The sequence below is a fragment of the Pongo pygmaeus genome, chromosome 2 (genome assembly GCF_028885625.2).
Source record: "Pongo pygmaeus isolate AG05252 chromosome 2, NHGRI_mPonPyg2-v2.0_pri, whole genome shotgun sequence".
In the NCBI taxonomy this organism is placed as follows: Eukaryota; Metazoa; Chordata; class Mammalia; order Primates; family Hominidae; genus Pongo; species Pongo pygmaeus.
The window spans coordinates 110734907-110757894 of record NC_085930.1 but is presented as its reverse complement, the minus strand read 5'-3'; the positions used below and the strand labels follow the sequence as shown (position 1 = coordinate 110757894).

Below are 22988 nucleotides of genomic sequence, written 5' to 3'. Positions count from 1 at the left end.
GGCCTCCCGGATGCTGGGGTCTGGCTGGCGAGGAGCACGAGGAGTCGGGTGTGGGCCGGGCAGGGAGTGGAGTCGGGGTCTTACTCCGGTGGCTGCAGGGCGCAGGGTAGCCGCGTCAGGCCTGCCCGGGTCCAGAGCGCTCCTCCCCGACCCCAACAGCCTCTGGTCGGGTCTGGCGCGCCCTCGCTTTCCCAGAGGGCGATTTGGGCTATGGCGGCCGCGGCTCTGGCGAGTGGGACACGCCTCGGCCTTGTCCTCGAGCTGCTGCCGGGACAGCCCGCGCTGCCCCGGGCGCGCCGGGTGAGTGCGGGGCCGGAGCCTGGAAGCAGGCTTGGCCCTGCCCTGGGTTCTAGGCCCGGAGACGGGGTGGTGCGGCGGCTGGGAAATGGGGGTACAACCCAGAGTGAGGGGCCTCGAGGGACAGGCGGCACAGCGGAGTCGACATCCCCGGACCTGAGCCTCAAGGAGAGCAGATGTGCAGCGGCACGGGGTTGAGCCGACTGCTGGGGCAGAGCGCACAGAGTGCCGTTAGGGGCGATGAATGGCCAGAATTTCAGAGCCACATTTACAGAGCTGGTTATGTTTGAGCTGGGTATTAGGTTGAAAAGGAATTTGCAATGCAGGAGCAGGAGGGAAGAACTGGATATTCAGGCAAGAGTAGCCGCAGGTGCAAGGGCACAGAACAGGGCGCGGAAAGAGTTTGGTTTCCCAATGGAATGGTGAGAGGATCGGAGATGAGAGTGGTGGTGGCTGAAGATCCTGGCCAGGAAAGCTGGGTCTGTGAGTCGTGAATGGGATTGTCTGTAGTGCAGAGGAATGTGGACTCTATTAGGCAGACAAAGTTGAGCCAGCCAAAGCCTTGGAGCACTGGAGTGCTGGATAAATAGCTGTGGAGACTTTGTAGTGCGCAAGGACTGACGTGCAGTGGACCAGTATGGGCTCCTCCACAGTATGGAGACTGAGACCCTGAAGGAGGCAGTGGCTGAGAATTACAGGAAGTCTCAATGGCTAGAGGTCAGCAGTATTTGTTTCTTAAGGAAGAGGATGAGAGAAAGAAGGTGCAGGAGCTGAGACTCCTAGAGATATAGAAAATGGGGACATGGAGATTGGGACGTGGGGAAGCAAGTGAGGTGGGATCTTTGTGAGGGTGTGTTGCGGGTGGGGGGGTGCAGGGAGTAAAGTCACAACGAGGATCTGCCCTGTTGAGTACAGTGTTCAGAGCAACCTGAATGTTCTGAGGAGCCCTAGCTGCCTCTGTGGCTGGTGGCAGTGACTGGGGAGGACAAAGGAGGAAGAGTCCTATACAGGGGCAGCAGGGATGGCAGGAATGGGGACCAAAGTCAGTGTGGCATAACAGGCAAGAGCCAGAGTCAAACAGGCCTGCGTTCTGTCTCAGTTCTGGAACTTTGGGGAAAGTTAATCCCTCCGAGTCTCAGTTTCCTCTTCTAAAAAATGAATCTGATAGTAGGCTGTGAGACATAAAGAATATATGTCAAGTGCTTGGCACAGACTTAATAAATGATAGTTGTTATCAAGCGTGGGTGACCTCTGAAGGAGGACACATTGTGGAGAAAGGATGGGACCTAGAGCACAGATGTGGTTTGGGGTATAAGGATGAAACAAGAAAACTTTTGCAGACTCATGAAAAAGAGGAGAAAATATTTGCTGAAATAAAGATGAAGAGACATGAGAAAATTGGTGGCTGATGCCTTGTTTGTTTGTACATAGGAGGCAAAAATCTTCTGCTGATAGTGTTCCTGTAGACATTCAGAATCCAGAATCCCCACAGTCACCCCCACAGTACCTTTTGGTGCCCTGTCTCCCCTTCCTCTTGGCCTGGTCCTGGGGTTGTCCTAGGGCATTTAAACACATGTTGTTTCAGGAGTCAGTGACCTTCGAGGATGTGGCCGTCTACTTCTCTGAGAACGAATGGATCGGCCTGGGCCCTGCTCAGAGAGCCTTGTACAGGGATGTGATGCTGGAGAATTATGGGGCTGTGGCTTCCCTGGGTAAGGGTCTCTCCCTTTGGGCCCTGCCTCCACCCTTCAGAGTTTGCTGGCTCCTTTTTTCTCAAAAGGCTCAGGAGTTGTTGATAACCCTCAGCTCAATGGCAGCTTCAGGCTCTTGGATTTTTAATGGCCCAACCTCAGCAGTCGTTGGAAAGTAGGAAGTCCTGGTATCAATTTGGGCCTTATACAGGACTTCCTTGCCCCAGAGTGAGAGGTGCCAAACCCCTACCCTTGTGTTGTGGGTATAGTGAGAAGAGAGCAGATTCATGGTGCTCCACTGAGCCTTCAGTTCCCCGCCCTTTTGGTTTGCAAGATCCAGCCTAATTCCAAGCATCCTCATGAGGATGTCTGAACTTGAGAGCTCTAAGAGGGAGAGGACAGGTAAGAACTGAGGACTCAATTCCTCAATGAGTGAAATCATCCATTTGGTGACTCAAACAGTTACTGAGTTGTCTGTCAACTTCCTGACCTTTGTAAGTCTCCTGGCCCCTCTCTTGTCCTTTCCCCTGGAATTCCTTTTCGTGTTCTTCCTAGTTATTTCCGTTTTTTTCCCCTCCTGCCCCTGAAGACACTGGCCTGGGAGGAGCCTTGGGATTACTCTGTGTCGCGCCACTCACCTGCCTGACCCATTTCTTTCCTCTTAAGCAGCATTTCCATTTCCCAAACCGGCTCTGATTTCCCAGCTGGAACGAGGGGAAACACCCTGGTGCTCGGTTCCTCAGGGAGCTCTGGATGGAGAGGCCCCGAGGGGCATCTCCTCAGGTGAGTGAGGGAACACGTGCCGGTCATCTGACCAGTTTCCTTGTCATGATCTTTAAAATGTCATAGATAGGTGTTTTTTTAATCTAGTGTTGTAGACACTAGTGGGATTGCATTTCTTCTCTGTGTTGCCATAGTTTTATATCTTCTTGAGTCCTTGTTTTATTCATCCTGGCTCCTCTGTGTGCCATCTTCATTAACCTGTTTTGCCTCTTCCCCATCTCTGCTGTTATCATGGCTACCACGTATCTTTGCCCCATGAGTTTCCTGTTTACTCCGATCTTGGGTGCCCTTTCTACTTCCTGGCCTGTTTACAGTCTTCCAGCTTGGGATATAATGGCCATCTTTACCATTAGAAACCAAGAACTCTCAACCCTCAGCCAAATAGTTCCTATTCCTCGGGAAAGCCCTGGGATTACTTTAGGCCCAACAGGACTTTCTTACTCTTAGTTTCCTAGTGATAACTGTGTTTCCTGGTTGCCTCCTTGGCCCCATTTCATCTTCCCATAGGGCTCTTCTGTGGGCACAGTGAGACTTGAGCTGTGCTCCCAATTTCCTCATTCTCACAGTTCCTTGTTGTGTCTTTTCATATTAGAATACTCTTCATTGCAGGTGTTAAAACCCAATTCAAACTGGCTTAAAAAGAATTTGTTGTTTTATGTAACTGGGAAGTCTGAGGTAGAGTGGGCTGCAGGTACAGTTTGATCAGAATTACATTCTCTGCTCTGTCTCCGTATGTGTTGGCTTTGTCTACAGTCTGGCTCCCCTTTTGGTTGTAAGGTGATTGGTGGTAGTAACAGGACTCTGCTGCTTCATACCTAGGGGAAGAAACCTGGCAGGCCTTCCTTAGCCTTTAAACATTGTGAATCAAAGTGCCAAGTATGCTCTAATGGACTACCTTAAGTCATATGCTCTAAATCAATCACTGTGGCAAGGTAACTACTGTGCACCGATTGACTTAGTCTGAATTGCCGATCTCTGAATCAGTCTCTCATGTAGTGAGTGGGATGGGATTAACCTGCTTAGCTTAGCCAAGTCAGAGCCTACCCTAGGAAGTGGAGTTGGGATACCCAACTCCCCACTCCAGCCCCCTACAAAGGACATAGCTACTTTACAGTGGGGAGTAGTGGAAGGGGTGTGGGGAGACCACAGCGTCTTCTGCATTCTCAATACTTCCTCTCCTCACCACCTTAGGGAATTTCTCTGCTTTGCTTTGCTTTGCCTTGCTTTAGGTAAAAAAACAACAGCTAAGTTACTCCTTGAGCAAAATTCTAACTCTCTGACCTGTAGCTGACTTCCTTGGCACATACCTGTCCCTACTCAAAGTCCACTTTTGTCTTACAGAAGTTAATACTCAGAGTACATAGTCCCTGGATTTGGCAACAGAAAAGGTTGTCATTTGAAGGTGTAGAACTGATCTGTTTCTTAGTAGGTTTCGGATGAAGGTTACAAAGAGACAGTTCTAGTGAAAGCAGAAGTAAGGTGTATTAGAGTAGATCTCTGTGAACAGAGGTGTCTGTTATTGAGTAAGAAGTGACTTTTGGAAATGGCTGAGTGAGGGTGTGAGTCCATTTCTTATGGATGCCATAGAGAGACCCCATCCATTGAATCTTTGTGGAATGAGAAAGCAATAAATGGATAGGAAGGAAACTAGGAGATTATGGTTTCCCAGAATTGCCTGGCTAGACAGGAAGTCCTCAAGAATAGCTCTTTGCAATTCCATCCTATCCTGATTCTATACTATGTCAATTTGATTTCACCTCCTAGGGATAGGTGAAGAAGAGATCTTCATCTTTTCTATTTCTTCTTGACATTTTAAAGTGAGTGATATGTTTCATATCTTTGGGAACTGATGGAATTGCAACTTCTCTGTTCCAGTATTTTCTATCCTTTATATATATATAAAATATATATAAAAATATATATAAAAAATATATTAAAAAATATATAAAATATATATAAAAATATATATAAAATATATAAAAAATATAAAATATATATATAAATATATAAAATATATATATAAAAAATATATAAATATATATAAAATATATATATAAATATATATAAAATAATATATAAATTATATAAAAATATAAATATATATGTAAAATATATATAAATATATGTAAAATAATATATAAATATATATAAAATATATATATATAATATATATAAATATATATAAAATAATATATAAATATATAATATATAAATATATATCAAATATATATAAATATATATCAAATATATATGAAATATATATCAAATATATATAAATATATATATAAAATATATATAAAAAATATATATCAAATATATATAAATATATATATCAAATATATATAAAATATATATATCAAATATATATAAATATATATATCAAATATATATAAATATATATAAAATATATATAAATATATATAAAAATATATAAATGTATATATAAATATATATAAATGTATATATAAAAAATATATATAAATGTATATATAAAAATATATATAAATGCATATATAAAATATATAAATGCATATATAAATATATATGAATGCATATATAAAATATATATGAATGCATATATAAAATATATATATGAATGTATATATAAAATATATATAAATGTATATATAAAATATATATAAATGTATATATAAATATATATATAAATGTATATATAAACTACATATAAATGTATATATAAAATACATATAAATGTATATATAAAATACATATAAATGTATATATAAACTATATATATAAATGTATATATAAAATATATATAAATGTGTATATAAATATATATAAATTTATATAAATATATATAAAAAATGTATATGAATATATATAAATGTATATGAATATATAATATATATATATGAATATATAAATATATATAAAATATATAAATATATAAAAAATATATATAAATATATATAAATATATATAAAATATATAAATTATACATAATATATAATATATAAATATATAAAATATAAAATATATATAAATATATAAATAAAATATATGTATGTATAATATATAATTATATAAATAAAAGATAAATATATAAATAAAATATAATTATATATAAAATATATATTTTATATATTTTATTTATATATATTTATAATTTATACATAATTATATTATATAAAATATATATTATATATAGTCCTTTGTCTCTATATATTATATATTATATAAATATGTATTATATATAATATATAATATATAATATAAAAATACATATATTATATATTATATATGTATAATATATAATATATAATATAATATAAAAATACATATAATAGATAATATATATCTTGTATATTATATATTATATATAATTATAAATAATATATAATATATAAATAGATATAATTATATAAATATATATTATATAATATATGATATATATTATATATCATATATTATATAATATACCATATATGATATATAATATATTGTATATTACATATAATATATGGTATATTATATATTATATATTATATATTAATATAATATATAATGTATAATCTATAATATATAATATATATCATATATCATATATAATATAATATATAATATATGATATATAATATATATCATATATCATACACAATATAATATATAATATATGATATATAATATAAATATAATATAATATAATTATAATATAATATAATATATTATATATATATTATATATAATATAATATATTATATATATATTATATATATATATAAAAAAAGAGATGAAGGACTTTTCTTCACCTATCCCTAGGTGGTGAAATCAAATTCACATATATTCTATATTTAAATATATATATATATATAATATCTATTTTTTTTTTTTTTTTGAGACAGAGTCTCACTCTGTTGCCCAGGCTGGAGTGCAGTGGCACAATCTTGGCTCACTGCAACCTCTGCTTCCCGGGTTCAAGCGATTCTCCTGCCTCAGCCTCCCGAGGAGCTGGGACCACAGGTGTGTGCCTGGGACCACATGGTGACGCTTGGCTAATTTTTTTTTGTATTTTTAATGGAGATGGGGTTTCACCATGTTGGCCAGGCTAGTCTTGAACTCCTGACCTCAGGTGATCCACTCATCTTGGCCTCCTAAAGTGCTGGGATTACAGGTGTGAGCCACCACGCCCAGCCTGTCCTTATTATTCTGTACCTTCAAATTTCTGCTTATCTGTGTTACCAATCTTTTCACCCACCTTTATTCTCTCCCTACCACTTCCATGTCTGCTCTGTTCCTGATGGGCCTCACTCCTCTGACTGAGCCAGCCTTATTTGTATCTTGACCCTGGCAGGATATCCATCTCTAAAGCTTGCTGGGATTTCCCATCCTGAGCAGGTGGAAGAGCCATTAAACCTGAAACTGCAAGGAGAGGGTCCAAGCCTAATTTGTCCTGGTAAGTGAGAGGGAAATGAGCATTCTTCTCTCAGTCACAACTTTTCCTATCTTTCTTTTGTAAAATGTAAAAGTCCATTTTGCCATTCATGTTCTAAACAAATTTGGGGACCAGATCCCCCAAATCAACCAATTAAGAGAAAACTTAAACCCTAAGCTTCCAACTTTCATTAGGACAAGCTCTATTAATTAAATTAATTAAATTAGGATGGGTGTTTTGTCTTAGGCTTAAACTGAACAGATGGCCTGCCCCATCTAGCTGCTGTGATCACCCAATATTTTTAATGTAGATGCTGTATTTTACTCATTGTGTTAGTTGTTAGGGATAAAAAAATCAAGTCATATATGGCCCTTATCCTGGAAGGACTCACAGTCTCATGGGACATGATACATAAATGTATAATTACAAAAAAATGATGAAGCTGTAACAGAATGTGAGTAAGACACTATGAGAACAAAGAGGAGGGAGTCTTTTCCGAGTTCTGCCTGGAGTAGTTTGAGAAAGCACTTCCCATGGTTTCGTGGTGAACTTGGTGATTGGATTGAAAGAGAAGACTATACTTCCTTTTAGTATTGAAAAGTATGAGGAAGCTCATTCTTGCTACTGTCTGCTGCATGTGACAAGCCCAGGTTCTCAGGTGTACCACTAAGGATTCCTTATTTCTGAACAGGTCCTCTGCCCTAAGTCCTGGCCTGTTCTTCTCATGTTATAAACTGTACTCATCTACCTAGGAGGAATTCTGACTTTGTTTTCCTTAGACTCAATTCACCTGTTTTCTGAGAGCCTAACCTGGTACTTGGTTTGGTGCCAGGAATCATAGCCTGCAGGGATTCTATCTAGTTGCTGTCTTTGCTTTTGGTTTCTTTCTGTGTATTAGCCTTGTTTTTGCCATTTTCAGCTAGGACAGGGCCACTGAGACATGGGTGGCACTTGGAGAGAAGTGGACATATTAATACCACTTGGTGACCTTAGTCGCTCTGTCATGGATAATGATGACATTTGAAGCTCTGATTTCTTTTTTCAGAGGGTATGTTGAAGAGGAAGAAAGAAGATTTTATTCTGAAGGAGGAAATTATTGAGGAAGCACAGGACCTCATGGTCCTATCAAGTGGACCCCAGTGGTGTGGATCCCAGGAATTATGGTTTGGGAAAACCTGTGAAGAGAAAAGCAGGTTAGGGAGGTGGCCTGGTTGCCTCAATGGGGGAAGTATGGAAAGTTCTACAAATGATATTATAGAAGTGATTGTCAAGGATGAGATGATCTCAGTAGAAGAGAGTTCAGAGACTACTGATGTCAATAACCTCCTTGGTATACATCACAAAATTCTGAATGAGCAAATATTCTATATATGTGAGGAATGCGGCAAGTGTTTTGATCAAAATGAGGACTATGATCAACACCAGAAAACTCATAATGGAGAGAAGGTCTATGGATGTAAGGAATGTGGGAAGGCTTTCAGTTTTCGATCACATTGCATTGCGCATCAGAGAATTCACAGTGGGGTGAAACCCTATGAATGTCAAGAATGTGCTAAGGCCTTTGTTTGGAAGTCAAACCTGATTCGTCACCAGAGAATACATACTGGAGAGAAACCCTTTGAATGTAAGGAATGTGGGAAGGGCTTTAGTCAGAACACAAGCCTTACACAACATCAACGGATCCATACTGGTGAGAAACCATACACATGCAAGGAATGTGGGAAAAGCTTTACTCGAAACCCAGCCCTTCTTCGACATCAGAGAATGCACACTGGGGAGAAGCCTTATGAATGTAAGGACTGTGGGAAAGGCTTCATGTGGAACTCAGATCTTTCTCAGCACCAGAGGGTCCACACTGGGGACAAGCCTCATGAATGTACTGACTGTGGGAAAAGCTTCTTTTGCAAGGCACACCTTATTCGACATCAAAGAATCCATACTGGGGAAAGACCCTATAAATGTAATGACTGTGGGAAGGCCTTCAGTCAGAATTCTGTCTTAATTAAGCACCAGAGGTGCCATGTTAGAGACAAACCCTATAACTGTCAGATCTCTCACCTTCTTGAACATTAGAGAGTGCATAATGGTGATACTTGTTTATAATTCTTATGCTGCAGGAACCCTAGAGACAAAATGAGATGACCATTCACAATTTGCTGTAACCCTTAACTTTAATAGCCAGTATTATCTTGCCCTGTGAACATTTACCATGTACTCTAGCAAGACTGGTCCCCCTGTTCTATGATGTTTTAACAAGGCATCATTTAGTTGGGCAGCTACTCTGTATCAGGTGCTAACCACTTTACACACATTAATTTGCGTAACAATCCTATTAAGATAGGTGCTCTTCTCCCCATTTTACAAATGAGAAATCTGAATTGAAAGAGGTTATAAAACTCATTCAGGGTTACTCAGTTAGTAAGTTATAGAGTTGAAATTGGAGCCAGGCCTATCTGACTGCAGAGTTTACTGTTCTTAATTGTACATATTTATGTCTCTGCCCATTTTTATTTGCTTATTTTCCTGTGCTTTTAGTTTCCCTTCATCACTCAGATCCAGCTTCTTCAACTAAGCAGATCTCTCTTCCTCTTCTACTTGTAATCAGTACCACCCAAGTTAGTATTTAATTATGTGCCATCTTATATTTTTCTAATAGTCCCATGTCTCTTAGTCTTAACCCCAGCTAAATGACTCTAAGACCCAACAGTACATTTCTTTTATGTTTTTCAAATCCTGAAACATTAATCTTTGACTAGATATAACATGCTCATGCTAAAAAAGAATTGAAATAGTTGAAAAGGGTGTTCAGTGAAAAGTAAATTTCCTTGTCATTCCTATCTCTTGAGTTCTCCCCAGAGGCAATCACTGCTACTGGTTGTGTATCTCTGTAGATACTGTTTGTATACAAGTGTTTATTAGTACTGCTTTTCATAACTCTGTCTCACTGAAAACCTTATTTGATGGAAGCAACATTGCAGTTACATTGTGAACTCTAAGACCTTTTCTTCAGAAGTTGCTTTCCTTTTGAGGCCACCAAAGTAATTTAGGGAAACAGCAGAGGGTAATCCAGGTCTTTTTTTTTTTTTTTAGACGGAGTCTTGCTCTGTTGCCCTGGCTGGAGTGCAGTGCTGTGATCTCAGCTCACTGCAGGCTCCACCTCCCGGGTTCATGCCATTCTTCTGCCTCAGCCTCCCGAGTAGCTGGGACTACAGGTGCCCGCCACCACGTCTGGCTAAAATTTTGTATTTTTCATAGAGACAGGGTTTCACCATGTTAGCCAGGCTGGTCTCGGTCTCCTGACCTCGTGATCCACCTGCCTCGGTCTCCCAAAGTGCTGGGATTACAGGCCTGAGCTACCACGCCTGGCCAATCCAGGTCTTAAGAGACCTCATTGCCTTTGTTTTATGAGACATCATTCTGGGATTGGGAATATGTAAACTCAATTGGAGATTTTTTTCCATAAAAATTTATATAGTTCCAGCCCCTCTCATTGCTTCCTATCCTAAATCCTCTCCCAGTCTGTCCATCCCTCACTACCATGATAGCCTACATTCTGATAAGCTGTGAGGCCACTGCCAACGGAGGGAGAAATGGTCACTTTCTGGTGGTGGTTAATGCTTTGTTAGATAGCTTCATCCAGTCAATAGTTGAAAAGTTTTCACATAATCCGGTATCGGCATCAGAGTCAGAAATGCCCTCCCTGGTTCTAGGACCAAAGATAAACACGAGGAACATGTAGAGTCTACACAGGAAAGTGAAAGTAAAGAATTATAGAATTAACTAATTCTACTTGAAATTAGGAGTTTATAAAACAACATTTTTAGATGTGGTCATCTTTTATTGGTTTCCATCATCTCTTCCCCTTCTCTCTGGGAACAGTTACCCAGGTATTCTTTGGGAAGGTATCCTTTCTCAGGAATGTGGTTTGGCACCACCACCATCTTTATGAGTGGACCCTGGTTGGCTTGTGTCAATCAGCTTATCCCATCCCCTTGGCCACAGAGCCACTGTGATATGAGGAGATACTGGCTCTTCTGGAAAAGAGAGGCTTTTCTTCATTGAGAGCTGCCAGAGGAGATATTATCTGTCCTCTGTGTGGCACATAGGAAAATGTGAGGCCTAGAATTATAGCAACTTTTTTTTTTTGTTGTTAAAAGGGGAGATTCCCAAGCTTCCAGGTGCTACCATATGGAGCCTAAGGATAAAGCCAATACCAAAGAAAACAGTGACTAAACAGAGAGAAACTAGGTTCTTGGTGACATCTTTTGAGCCACTAGACCAAGCCTTACCTGAAGCAGACCTACCTCAGAACTTTTCAGCTATGTGAGCCAATAAACATCTTCTGTTCAAACGAATTAGAGTTGAGTTTTCTGTTATTTGCAACTTAGCCACACTAATACTGTCTTGTGTTTGAAATCACTGTTTTCTCCTACAGCTCCTCAGTGTCACCTTTTCCTCTTGCTTAGTAGTCTCATAAGCTCCTTAGTTATCTCAGTTGCTTGGAAGTTGAGCATCTAAATAGGTGGCTCTTGCTGGGTGCGGTGGCTTACGCCTGTAATCCCATCACTTTGGGAGGCCAAGGCGGGCAGATCACCTGAGGTTGGAAGTTCAAGACCAGCCTGACCAACATGGAGAAACCTCGTCTCTACTAAAAATACAAAATTAGCCAGGTGTGGTGGCGCATGCCTGTAATCCCAGCTACTCAGGAGGCTGAGGCAGGAGAATCGCTTGAATCTGGGAGGTGGAGGTTGCAGTGAGCCGAGATCATGCCATTGCACTCCAGCCTGGGCAACAAGAGTGAAACTCTATCTCAAAAAAATAAAAATAAAAATAAAAATAATAAATAGGTGGCTCTCATGACCTAAGGTTAATTTCATGCATAATACTGATGCTTTAAGTCATACCATTAGTGCAGGAATTTTTGCTCCTTAGTTCAGCTAAAATCTGGGTTCTTGTCTCATGACCAGGAAAAATTAGTCACAGGGACACATTGAAAAGTGAGGAGGGCAGAATTTATTAAGTGAAAAGGAAAACTCTCGACAAAAAGAGGGGTCCTGCATGCAGGTTTTCCATCTCACTAAATTGAATACCAGGCCACCACACATAAGTTGAAGAGCCCAGTCTTCTCCCCCTGCATGAATTCCTGGTGGCTCCACCCCATTCTCCCAGTGTGCAGGCAGGCCCTTAGTCTGAGCCACTCCACATTGATTTATTTCCCTTACTGTGTGTGTGTTAAGGGATGGAATTTTTCATCATGGGCATGTTTAGGCAATCCCCCTGTGCACAATGACCTGGGCAGCATTTGGCTGTCTACTGACTCTATCATTCCCCCCCTCTAAAGAAGTACATCTAACTTAGAATAAGGATAAAGATAAGGGTAGTGATCGATCTTAACTGCTTCCTGCTGATGGGGGCACTGTTTTGGGAAAATAGTGAGCTCTCCCTCAGAGGCCTATCTAAGGGTCCCTGGTAAAAGGTGGCCATCGTTTGAGGTTCCAATTTCATGAACGTTCAGAGTTCAATGGCCTGAAAGTGAGAAGAGACAAACCAGGTTATTAGAAGACATAATCAAAATGAAACAAAGGGGGGATGGTAAGGACAGCTAAAAAAAATCCTAAGGCTGCTGACACACCCAGTTAACTGGTAGCTATAGTTATGCCTGCTAAGATTTGGGTGTATGGGACTTGGCTTTGGTTAGCTCCCTTGGTCTTATTTTCCAAAAAAAGAAACCTCCGGGTTATGGGCACCTTATTTATTCCAATCATCTGGCAGGATTTTCAGGGTAATTGCCCAGAACTAGAATATTGATCCAGATTTTTACATTACCCATCCCTTTTGCTTCTTCTGAGCTGCAGCCAGAGATTGCTGGTTGGTTCACAGGAATAAGCAGTGTTAGTTTAAAATGTGGGCAAAAAACTTAAAAACAACAAATGAGTCTAGAATCTGATGACAAATGTATAAGTCTTGAAACATAATTTCTCTCCAGTTCTCATTTTTATTAAAAATAAATCATGATAGGACTGAGTTGTTTGCAAAATAAACTTTAGTCTTGTGTTTGGCCTGATTATTTGCATAAAGTGCAGCAAGAATAATTATGTTTACGTAGGCTTTTAAAATTGGTTTTGATGGAATTCTGTTCTGCAAGGAATCTTAGGACTTTTAAAGCTGAGCCCAGCCATGAGTTTGTACCCTCAAATACCTATGAGTTGGGTGAATTCCTCTCTTCTTGAGGTCCCAAGAATATGGGGTTCCTGGGCCTTTTAGAATATGACATTCCTTACTCACTGCAGGTTAGGAAACCTGTATGGGGACTGTGTAGACAAGGTATGAAGTCAGTTTTCCCAAGGGGCTTTTATCGGCTCTGTAAGTCAAGCTTGATTCCTAAAAGGGAAGCATACCCTTCCAATCAAAGCCTTGGTAAAACAACCAGTTGCTCCAATTGTGTCCTGTTGCAAAAGAAAGTGATTCTTATTGCACTGATGCAAAAAACTATATTGCTATAAATTAAGAATACTCAGAACTAGTTTCCAAATTCTGGGGAAGCAAGTAGGAGAGAAACAAATATGCTCCAAATTTTGATCACAGGAGTGTATCTTACTGAATTATTAAAGGCTGTAAATGGCTCAAAATAAGTTTCCTTAACTCTGAAAACAAAACAAGGATCAGCAATATTTCAAGCAAAAACTTTAAAAAAAGATTACTTCAGTTTTCTTTTAGTTCAGGACATTCTGTTAACTCTTGTTCTGTTGGATATTTATGAACATTTCAGCTCTTCATGAGTCCTGCATGTTTTCCTTTATTCCAATGTCACGATCTCTAAGGTTATCAGAAACCTGCATTTGAGAGCACCTGTCAAAGCCTTATGGCTGATTATAAACCATCCTTTGAAGAGGATCAAAACGAGACAATTGTGTATGAATGACAAAATGTCCAGGGTAGTTACAGTTAAAAACATGATTGACAAAGAAAATTTGGTTATCTCTGTGGTTTACAATAACATAATAACCTTAATTATGATTGATAGCATATACTCAGACATTAGAACTGTAGACATCCCACATAATTTTGGAACATATTAATATTCACTAAAATATAATATGAAGATTAAACATCATTTTGGCTATTCCATGTACACAAACATGTCAAATAATCCAGTTTACCTCTCCTCTGGATGCTCCAGGGGCCCTCTGTAGCATCCAACAGCAAGGGGTAAGAAAGACAACCTTGAAGCTGAAATTTGATTTTGGGAAGCCTGGTACATATGTTAGATGTTTGAAACACTTGATGTTATGAAATAGAATTCCAGGCCCTGCATGGTGGCTCACACCTGTATTCCTAGGACTTTGGGAGGTCGAGGTGTGTGGATCACCTGAGGTCAGGAGTTTGAAACCAGCCTGGCCAACATGGTGAAACTCCGTGTCTACTAAAAATACAAAAACTAGCTGGACGTGATGGCAGGTGCCTGTAATCCCAGCTATTTCGGGGACCGAGGCATGAGAATTGCTTGAACCCAGGAGGTGGAGGTTGCAGTGAGCCGACATGGTGCCACTACACTCCAGCCTGGGTGACAGAGCAAGACTCCATCTCAAGAAAAAAAATAGAATTCCAGGTTACTATAAGTAATTATTTTTGCCAAAATGATAACTCAAAAATTTGAAAAATCAAAAACCTTTCATTAGCCTTTACTATTACATGAAAATCTGTTCAACAGAGAGAAAGCCAAATTTCACCCTTGCATTTGTTTACTATTAATGTCAACCCCAATTTAAAAAATGAAATCTTCTAGGCCATTCTATCAAATCTTAACCAGTTTGACCATGAGGTAAGATTCTTATAAGCCTTTTATAACCTTTTACACATTTTGCTAAAGAGATTAGTGCCTTAAGAAAACCTTGTTGTGCTTTTATTTCAATGCTCAATTGTACAGAAAAACCATAAATACCCTTTTGAATTTAATGTTCACACACAGAATTTCTTTTGCAAGACTAACTTTTAGAAACCTTCCATAACTTGTTTAAACCTTTATCTTATCTAATTTAAAACAATCTTTAACCCTAGGCAAAAATTTACATTTCCATGCCTTCTTATAATCTTTTACTAAAAACACATTTTACTGTTCTTACACACCTTGCATGTAAATCTATTTTCAGGAGTCTCAATTACATGTTATAATGATAACTCTTAGCAATTCTTAACTTTAATGTAAAACCTGGTAAGTTGTTTTACTTATGTTCTGGGGGCAGGTCAGGCTTGACTCTTTTCAGTATAGTTAGAGGAGTGGTTAATTCCATATGTCCGCAGGCCTTACCAAGCTGTAAAGCAGGCAAGTGGAACAGTTCTCAAAAGCCAAAGAAGTACTTCATAACCTTAAAACATTTAGCAAACCTAGTATCTAAACTGCATAATTTAGACTACATATTTACATTTTGAAGACATTTATATTTTACTAATAATCTTTAAGACTGTTTTTATTTCTCAAAGATTAAAGTCATGTGAACTAGGAGACATTACAGCTCTTACTTTTCCTTCAAAATATATTTGATCTAAGCACTTATTTTTCTTTATGCCAGTTAATTAGAGCTCTTTTTAATAGACATCACACACAACACATATATAACTACATAGACAGAAGAAGATTAGTAGCTATAAGATTTTTTGTTTACCAATCTCCTAATTGGATTATTGGCCTCTGGGTGGACCCTTTAAGAGCATGGCCAGGAAATCATGCTGTTTCCAGGGTCCAATAAACAGGTATGGCTAGAAGACAAAAACAGATTTTGAGAGGGATCTATCTGCTTTTAATTCCTGGGGTTCATGAGGAAAACAGAGGTTTCTCCCAAAATGGAATCTGTGTTGCCTTTCCATTTTTCCCAAGGAGTTCAGGCTTTTAGAGATTATCTTAGGGCCTCTCATGCATGCATTAAGGGTGGCAAGGCAAAATGGAGAAAAATAATTCAGTTGACAGAAAAAAAAATCTTTTTCCAGCAAAACAAGATCCAAGAAGAGAAAAACATAAAGGCCTTTTAAATATACCTAGAACTTGGATATCCACTTTTGTTTTTTTGAGATGGAGTTTCTCTCTTCTTGCCCAGGCTGGAGTGCAGTAGCGCAATCTTGGCTCACTGCAATCTCTGCCTCCCAGGTTCAAGTAATTCTCCTGCCTCAGACTCTGGAGCAGCTGGGATTACAGGCCCAGCTAATTTTTGTATTTTTAGTAGAGATGGGGTTTCACCATGTTGGCCAGGATGGTCTCGAACTCCTGACCTCAGGTGATCTGCCCACCTTGGCCTCCCAAAGTGTTGGGATTACAGTCATGAGCCATTGTGCCCAGCCTTGGATATCCACTTTTAATTAAGCTGAGCACTTTTTAATAAAGTCCTTTTAAATCCCTTATTACCTGACTTTAGCCATACCAAGCAGCCAATATTTCTGGCTTTTGATCTTTATCGAAAGTAACTTCACAGGTCAAACCAACAAGTATCAATTAAGGCATGCAAAGCACACCAGGTTGGTTACAGCTTAAGATCAATCTCATAAATCCTTTTTCATTAATCAAAACTTTACAGAGAATATAAACAGTGATCCTTAGCATTCCTTTTACTGGTTTGCACAGGGACAGGGAGGCCAAAGTCCTGACTGGTAAAAAAAAAAACTTTTACCCCTTTGCTGGCATGTCAGGCTTCTGGGTCCCCATCCCCCAAGTTAAATTCCAAGCCAACTAGACTGAAGATGAAAGGCTTCTCATCTAGAAAGAGGGAAGCAGGCATCCCTGGTTCCTTTCTCTTCCTAGCAAATGCCTGGGGTATGTGAGGAAGAGAAGGAACAAAGTCCTTCTTAACTTCTTCCATCCGTATATCCCTAAGTTCCACTGACCACGAAAGGGTTCTGCCCATGGATGTCAGTGTGGCTTTCACCCATGTTAACAGGGGTCTAGGTGGTGGGATTATCCACTCTTGCCTACGTATACCCTGTCCCCCTGCTGTCAGTAGCCTTCAAGTTTACAAGCTTGGAATTGAGTTTGGGACAGAAATATGTCTCGGGGGTTACATGGACTCCTTAGCATAAGCCAAATACTAAGGTGAAGCTGTGGAATTGAGCCCTCCTCCAACAAGGGAGAGAAAAGGGTGTCTTGTGAATTTGGGTCCCGGCCTAGTAAAATGTCTTCTAAAAGGAAAAAAAATCCTCTTGCATTAAAGTTAACTCCTGACAGGGTAGAGGAAAGATAAAAAAACAGCTTAAGTGCAGGGCTGTGTTAACTGCCAACAGGGTGGAGAAAGGAAAAAACAACAACAACAACAAAAAACAGCTTAAGTGCAGGGTGGGAAAGATACTTGGGGGAAAATCCTCTTATTCTTATGACAGTGGGTTTCTCCAACAGGGAGAGAAACATTTTATTGCTGTTGGACTGAGCTGGACACCTTGGCTGGGGGAGGGGAAGACATTGTGGGTGAGTGGCAGGGAATGCTGGCCAGCCAGCAGCATGGGGCCCTTGGTCCATGTGCCCCAGCCCCAACTGGGAGGGGAGTGGGGTCGGGGAGCTGCCACTCACCTGTCCATCCTGTGCGCATACCTGTGGTCATTCAGGTGGGGGTGGAACACCCCCAATATTGTAAAAGAAAAGATAGGTAACATTACAGTCCCCCCTCAAAGTAAGGAAAGTACCATAGAAAAGACTGGGTTGGATGAGGCTGACATTCCCAGCCTCTGCGAGTGGCAGTGGGGGGCAGGAAGACTGCAGTTTCCTCTACCTCCAGAAGACGTCCGAGGATGAGAAAGCTCAGAAACGAAAGGAAAACAGATTTTTGGGTCCACATTTTACTCACTTTTCCTCATGTCCCTGTATGAGCCACCAAAGTGATGCAGAATTTTTGCTCCTTAGTTCAGCTAAAATCTGGATTCTTGTCTCACGAAATATTAGACATGCAGACACATTGAAAAGTGAGAAGGGTAGATTTTATTAAGAGAAAAGAAAAATTCTCAACAAAAAGAGGGGTCCTGCATGCAGGTTTTCCACTTCACAGACAGAATAACAGGCCACCACACACGAGTTTAAGAGGCCAGGCTCCTCCCTGCATAAGGCACAAATTCCCAGTGGTTCCACCCCATTCTCCCAGTGTGCATGTGCGCCCTTAGTCTGAGCCCCTCCACATTTATTTATTTCCCTTACTGTGCATGTGTCGAGGGACAGAATTTTTCACTGTGGGCATGTTTAGGCAAGCTCCCTGTGCACAATGACCTGGGCAGCATTTGGCTGTCTCCTGTCTCTATTATCATGATACACCTTTCAAACTTGATGAAAATATACTCTGAATTCTAGATTCTCTAATGGATAACTTCCTATCTCTCTGAGGTAACTTCCAGATTCCCTACTCTACCTATGTGATTTTTTTTTCTTGTCACATCACAAAAAAGAATTGTCTGGCCCCAAATGCCAATAGTGCCGCTGTGGAGAAACCCTTGTATAGACCAACGCTATCTGGAAGTGTGTTAGTCATTTCTTGGAGCCTATAAAAACCTGCTACCTCTGAATTTAGGATTGGATCTAAAAAAAACAACCAAACAGGCAAAAACCTGTGACAAAGCAAGAATACATTTCAGCATAAAGGGAACACCAGGGGATGGAACACAAATTTATTAAGAGGAAGACTTTTTATCTATAGTGGGTGCTCAGATCATTCGTAAAGTCAGTCACTCTGCCTACTTGGAAAGTTAATTTTCTCTCTTCGTCAAAGTGAGTGAAAGCACTAGAAGACATTAAAGAGGAACCACATAAGTGGGAATAGAAAATCAATATAATTTCTCCTAAACAGCTACTGCTGCTCAACCTCTGCCTTACTGATGCAATACTGCTCTTGTCCTAAAGCACCGGTAACTGAGGTAGCGTCTGGAGTTATGGGACTCTGCCTTTTCTCGCCAGTTTAATTTTTAAAACTTCTCTGAAGCCACTGCTGAAACAGAAATGATTTAATGGAGATGTAGGAGGATAGGGACAAACCCCTAATCCTGTTTCTTAAAGACCAAAACTACAAAATCAGGAAGGCTACATTTAAAAAAAATCTTAACAAAATCTCTGGTAGTGCTCAATAGCGAATAGATGCCCTTTCACTTTCCTGCAGTTGATACTACGTGATGTAGTGGATTTGATTGGTTGCTTCTCCAGCATTCAGTCTCACTTTTATTCTTTTTAATAGGTAGCCACATTTCAAAGCCATATAAGGTGGGTTTAACTATACTACCAGCTACCAGTAGTTAAGCCCTGACTGGCTTAAATAAATTCAAATAGTTCCATTTCTTTTGCTACATTTATTGTTTAGGGATGGGCATGTAACTGGGGTTTCCCCAAACAGAGTGAAGCTCAGGACTTTAAAAAATAGTTTAAGGGAGAGATTCCCTCTCTTTGCCCCTGGATTTAAATTGAATAGCATATAGCCATGCTATATATACTACTAGTATATATAGTGCCTTTGTGCAAATTAGAAAGAAAGCTTCCCTGTGGAAAAATAAAGTACAGACCCTGTGGGGCTGAAAAAGGTGCTTAATCTGGGTGGAGAAATTAGAAATAGGCACTCTTCTGGGCAGGTGCAGCTCCATAGGTTCAAGTTTGGAGTTTCCGTACTAAGCAAAGTTGACCCTACCTATGGGTGCAGACAGCTTGCACCACAGCTTGCCAAACAGAACAGTTTGAATTTCTGCCCCTATGTTCTTCCTGGAAAAACTGCATAACTATATGTGGAGCCTCCTACATATGGCTCCAGAAGCAAGAGGTAGCTAACTTTCTTGTCACTATGAGGGCAAGAAGGAAGAAAATAATATCAAGAGAATTGCAGAGAAATGGAGCTGTAGCACCACTGGCACTAATGACAACATGAACTATTGGATCAGACCACATTTGAAAGCTGAACTACCTGTAGGGTTTTTTTGTTAAATGAACCAAGAAATTTGCTTTATGGTTATACCTATAATTCAGATTTTTCTATTATAAGTAAAAGCACTCTGTTTTATGCAGTCAACTAAGAGTTCCAGGTCCCCAATATCATGCCAAAAGGAAATGGTTTGTTAAGTCAGAACAGTGTCCCCGTCAACCCTCTCAATGAGTATCCTTCCTCGTGTTCCTTTCAGATGTGAACTTGGAGGACCAAGAAAAGGGAAATTTCTCCAATAAGCAGAATCTGAGATAGCCACTTTGCCTTACCAAGGACTCACTCCATTTCCTGAGGATCATGTTCATCCTGCAACCATTCCAGTGTGATAATGAGTAGGAACAGCACCACTGGAGCTGCAGAAGTGGAGAGGAGGGCCATTTCACTATTATACCCTTCTTTTCCACTTGACCCTAGTTTGGGGCCTAGGGCTTGTGGTTTGCTGGTCCCAAACTTCCACTCTTCTGATGCTTCTCTTGGAAACTTTAATTCTGTGAGAGACAGGAAAAACCAAAGTGTTTTTCCCAATCTCATACCACTTAACACAACACTTCACCTCTGATCACCAAAATGTGTAGGGGTTTCATTCCACCAACAACCAGTCTTCCAGCAAACACAAACTAGGTGTCCTATGATTTGATTCAATTCAACACTACCTAGAGTAGGATTAGTTCCCACATATTAAATCCCACGCGACTGCCTCCCCCTTCAAGTGCCAATCACAAGTAGTAGGTTGTCACTTATACTTATGAAAAACTGGCTATAAATTGGGGTTCACATGACCCCTTCTTGGATTTCACAGTTTGGGGCTCCATTTTTTTTTCTTGGCTTATAAATCCTCTATCCATTGACTCCCCCAGTCTCCTCTCCTGTGATCATGTGATCTTGTGATTATGGGTCTGGATCCATGGAACTTACAGTATTCTCAGGTTTCTACCTAGATTCATCTGTGCTTCACCTCAGCATTCTGATGGGTGCCTGTTATCTCCCTTTTGTGAGCATAGAGTCATGCTACCAATATACAATATTAAATGTTAAAATAGAGCCTGGGGTAGAGGTTCTATTCAGGAGTTGTGATCAGTCCAGTCTTGCTGATGTACTGCCTTTAGCTCATGAGAATCATACTTTTCTCAATGAAAAGAATTAACTCAAAGGTTGACAGTTGTGTCCTTTATAGCCAGGCCTCAGGTGAGCTTGGGTTCCTTCAAACTTCTGTTCACTTGAGTTTTGAGGTAAGTCAATGGAGGCATTTCATTGAATCTGTGTCCAAAGGCGAAGATGTGTCCATTTGTATTCACCAGCAGGATGACGTTTGAGAGGTCCCAGGTAGGATGAGATAGATGCACAGAAGTGCACCTGGCCTGAGAGGACAGGGTGAAGCCTGGAAACAGAGTGGTGGCAGCAAAAGATGCCCTTAGAACATGGAAATACACGAAGAGCAAACTAAACCAGTTATATGGGAATCTAATCCCTTATTAAATATTTGAATATATTGGCAAAACATCAAAATATGAGAGGTTCTAACCAGCATTTATAGATTATATAATTGATAAATTGGCTTCCATTGATCACAGGGTCAAACTAAAGGCCAAAGTTGTTTATATCTCCTGCAGTAAGGCTTTCACATGCGTGTGAAATCACATTATAAACCTCTAACCATAGACCCCAATATCTGTGTCTCACTTCCTGCCCAATAGAGGACATTGCCACCTAACAGCTTCCTGCCACTACATAATAAAGCCCTTTCCTATGATTTTGTTTCACTTCTCTGCCTCCTGGCTTGGTACTTTCCCATATGACTCTGCATGGCGTGGCATGCCCCTCCTCTTGGGAGCTATATGTAATAAATTCTTTCAAAGGCAGTTGTTTCTTTGTCTGTCAATTACTATAACAAATTAAAACAAATCTCAGGTATATTTTTAACACAGGGAGAACCCCACAATGTATAAATTGTTATGCCAAGTAATAGTAAGTGCTATGAAGGACAACAAAACAGGGAAAGGGGATAGAGAGGGATAGAGTGGTCAAAGATAAACTCTGGTGAGGGAACATTTGAACCAGAGACTAGAGTAAGATAGGGAGCAAGATGTGTTGATGAGTGAGAGCATAGCATTCTAGGTAGAGGGAATAGCAAGTAGGAAGGCCCTGAGGCAGGAAGGGAGCATGCTTGCAGTGTGTAAGTAGAGAGAGAGAGAGAGAGAGAGAGAGAGAGATTGAGACGGCAATGCTTAGGAGTGGGATGGGTTCAGAGTATGGGAGGTGGACTGAATTGTGTCCTCCAAAAATTGATATGTTGAAGCCCAAACCCCTGGTACCACAGAATGTGACTGTATTTGGACACAGGGCCTTTAAAGGGTAATAAAATCAAAATGAGGCCATTAGAGTGTGCCCTAATCCAATCTGACTGTTGTCCTCATAAGAAGAGGAGATTAGGATGTGGTAGCTCATGCCTATAATCCCAGCACTTTGGGAGGCTGAAGCAGGCGGATCAACTGAGATCAGGAGTTGGAGACCATTCTTGCCAACATGGTGAAACCCCGTCCCCACTAAAAATACAAAAATCAGCCAGGTGGTGGTGGGCACATGTAATCCCAGCTACTCAGGAGGCTGAGGCAGGAGAATTGCTTGAACCCGGGAGGCAAAGGTTGCAGTGAGCCGAGATCACACCACTGCACTCCAGCCTGGGTGACAGAGAGAGACTCTGTCTCAAAAAAAAAGAAAAAAAAAAAAAAAAAAGCAGGGATTAGGACACACAGAAAGACACCAGGAGTGCACATGAACAGAGGCATGGCCATGTGAAGAGACATCAAGAGAGCAGCCATCTGCAAGCCAAGGAGAAAGGGCTCAGAGGAAACCAACCCTGCCAGCACCTTGATCTTGGACTTCCAGTCTCCAGAACTG

General features: G+C 40.1%; 1 protein-coding gene across 5 annotated transcripts; it reads left to right on the top strand.

The window, feature by feature from the left end:
- Positions 1-13220, top strand: ZNF662 (zinc finger protein 662). 5 transcript variants are annotated; one of them, XM_054482668.1, is made up of 5 exons: positions 1-27; positions 1883-2009; positions 2655-2771; positions 7087-7188; positions 8213-13220. In XM_054482668.1, the coding sequence occupies exons 2-5, from the start codon at positions 1976-1978 to the stop codon at positions 9238-9240; spliced, it is 1281 nt and encodes a 426-aa protein (XP_054338643.1). In that variant the 5' UTR covers positions 1-27; positions 1883-1975; the 3' UTR covers positions 9241-13220. The 5 variants fall into 5 exon arrangements, with proteins under 5 accessions (XP_054338643.1, XP_054338642.1, XP_063518082.1 ...); XM_054482667.1 differs by lacking the exon at positions 7087-7188 and having other exon boundaries at positions 1-300; positions 2658-2771; XM_063662012.1 differs by lacking the exon at positions 7087-7188 and having other exon boundaries at positions 22-300; positions 8213-11522.
- Positions 13221-22988: the final 9768 nt, after the last annotated feature.

What these genes read in the sequence shown, in the direction of transcription:
- ZNF662 (XM_063662010.1), top strand. Translation starts at nt 1,706, where the DNA reads ATGCCTTGTTTGTTTGTACATAGGAGGCAAAAATCTTCTGCTGATAGT. An exon ending in TGGGGCTGTGGCTTCCCTGG is followed by an intron (nt 2,010 to 2,654) that starts GTAAGGGTCTCT and finishes TTTCCTCTTAAG; the next exon opens with CAGCATTTCCATTTCCCAAA. An exon ending in CCCGAGGGGCATCTCCTCAG is followed by an intron (nt 2,772 to 8,212) that starts GTGAGTGAGGGA and finishes TTCTTTTTTCAG; the next exon opens with AGGGTATGTTGAAGAGGAAG.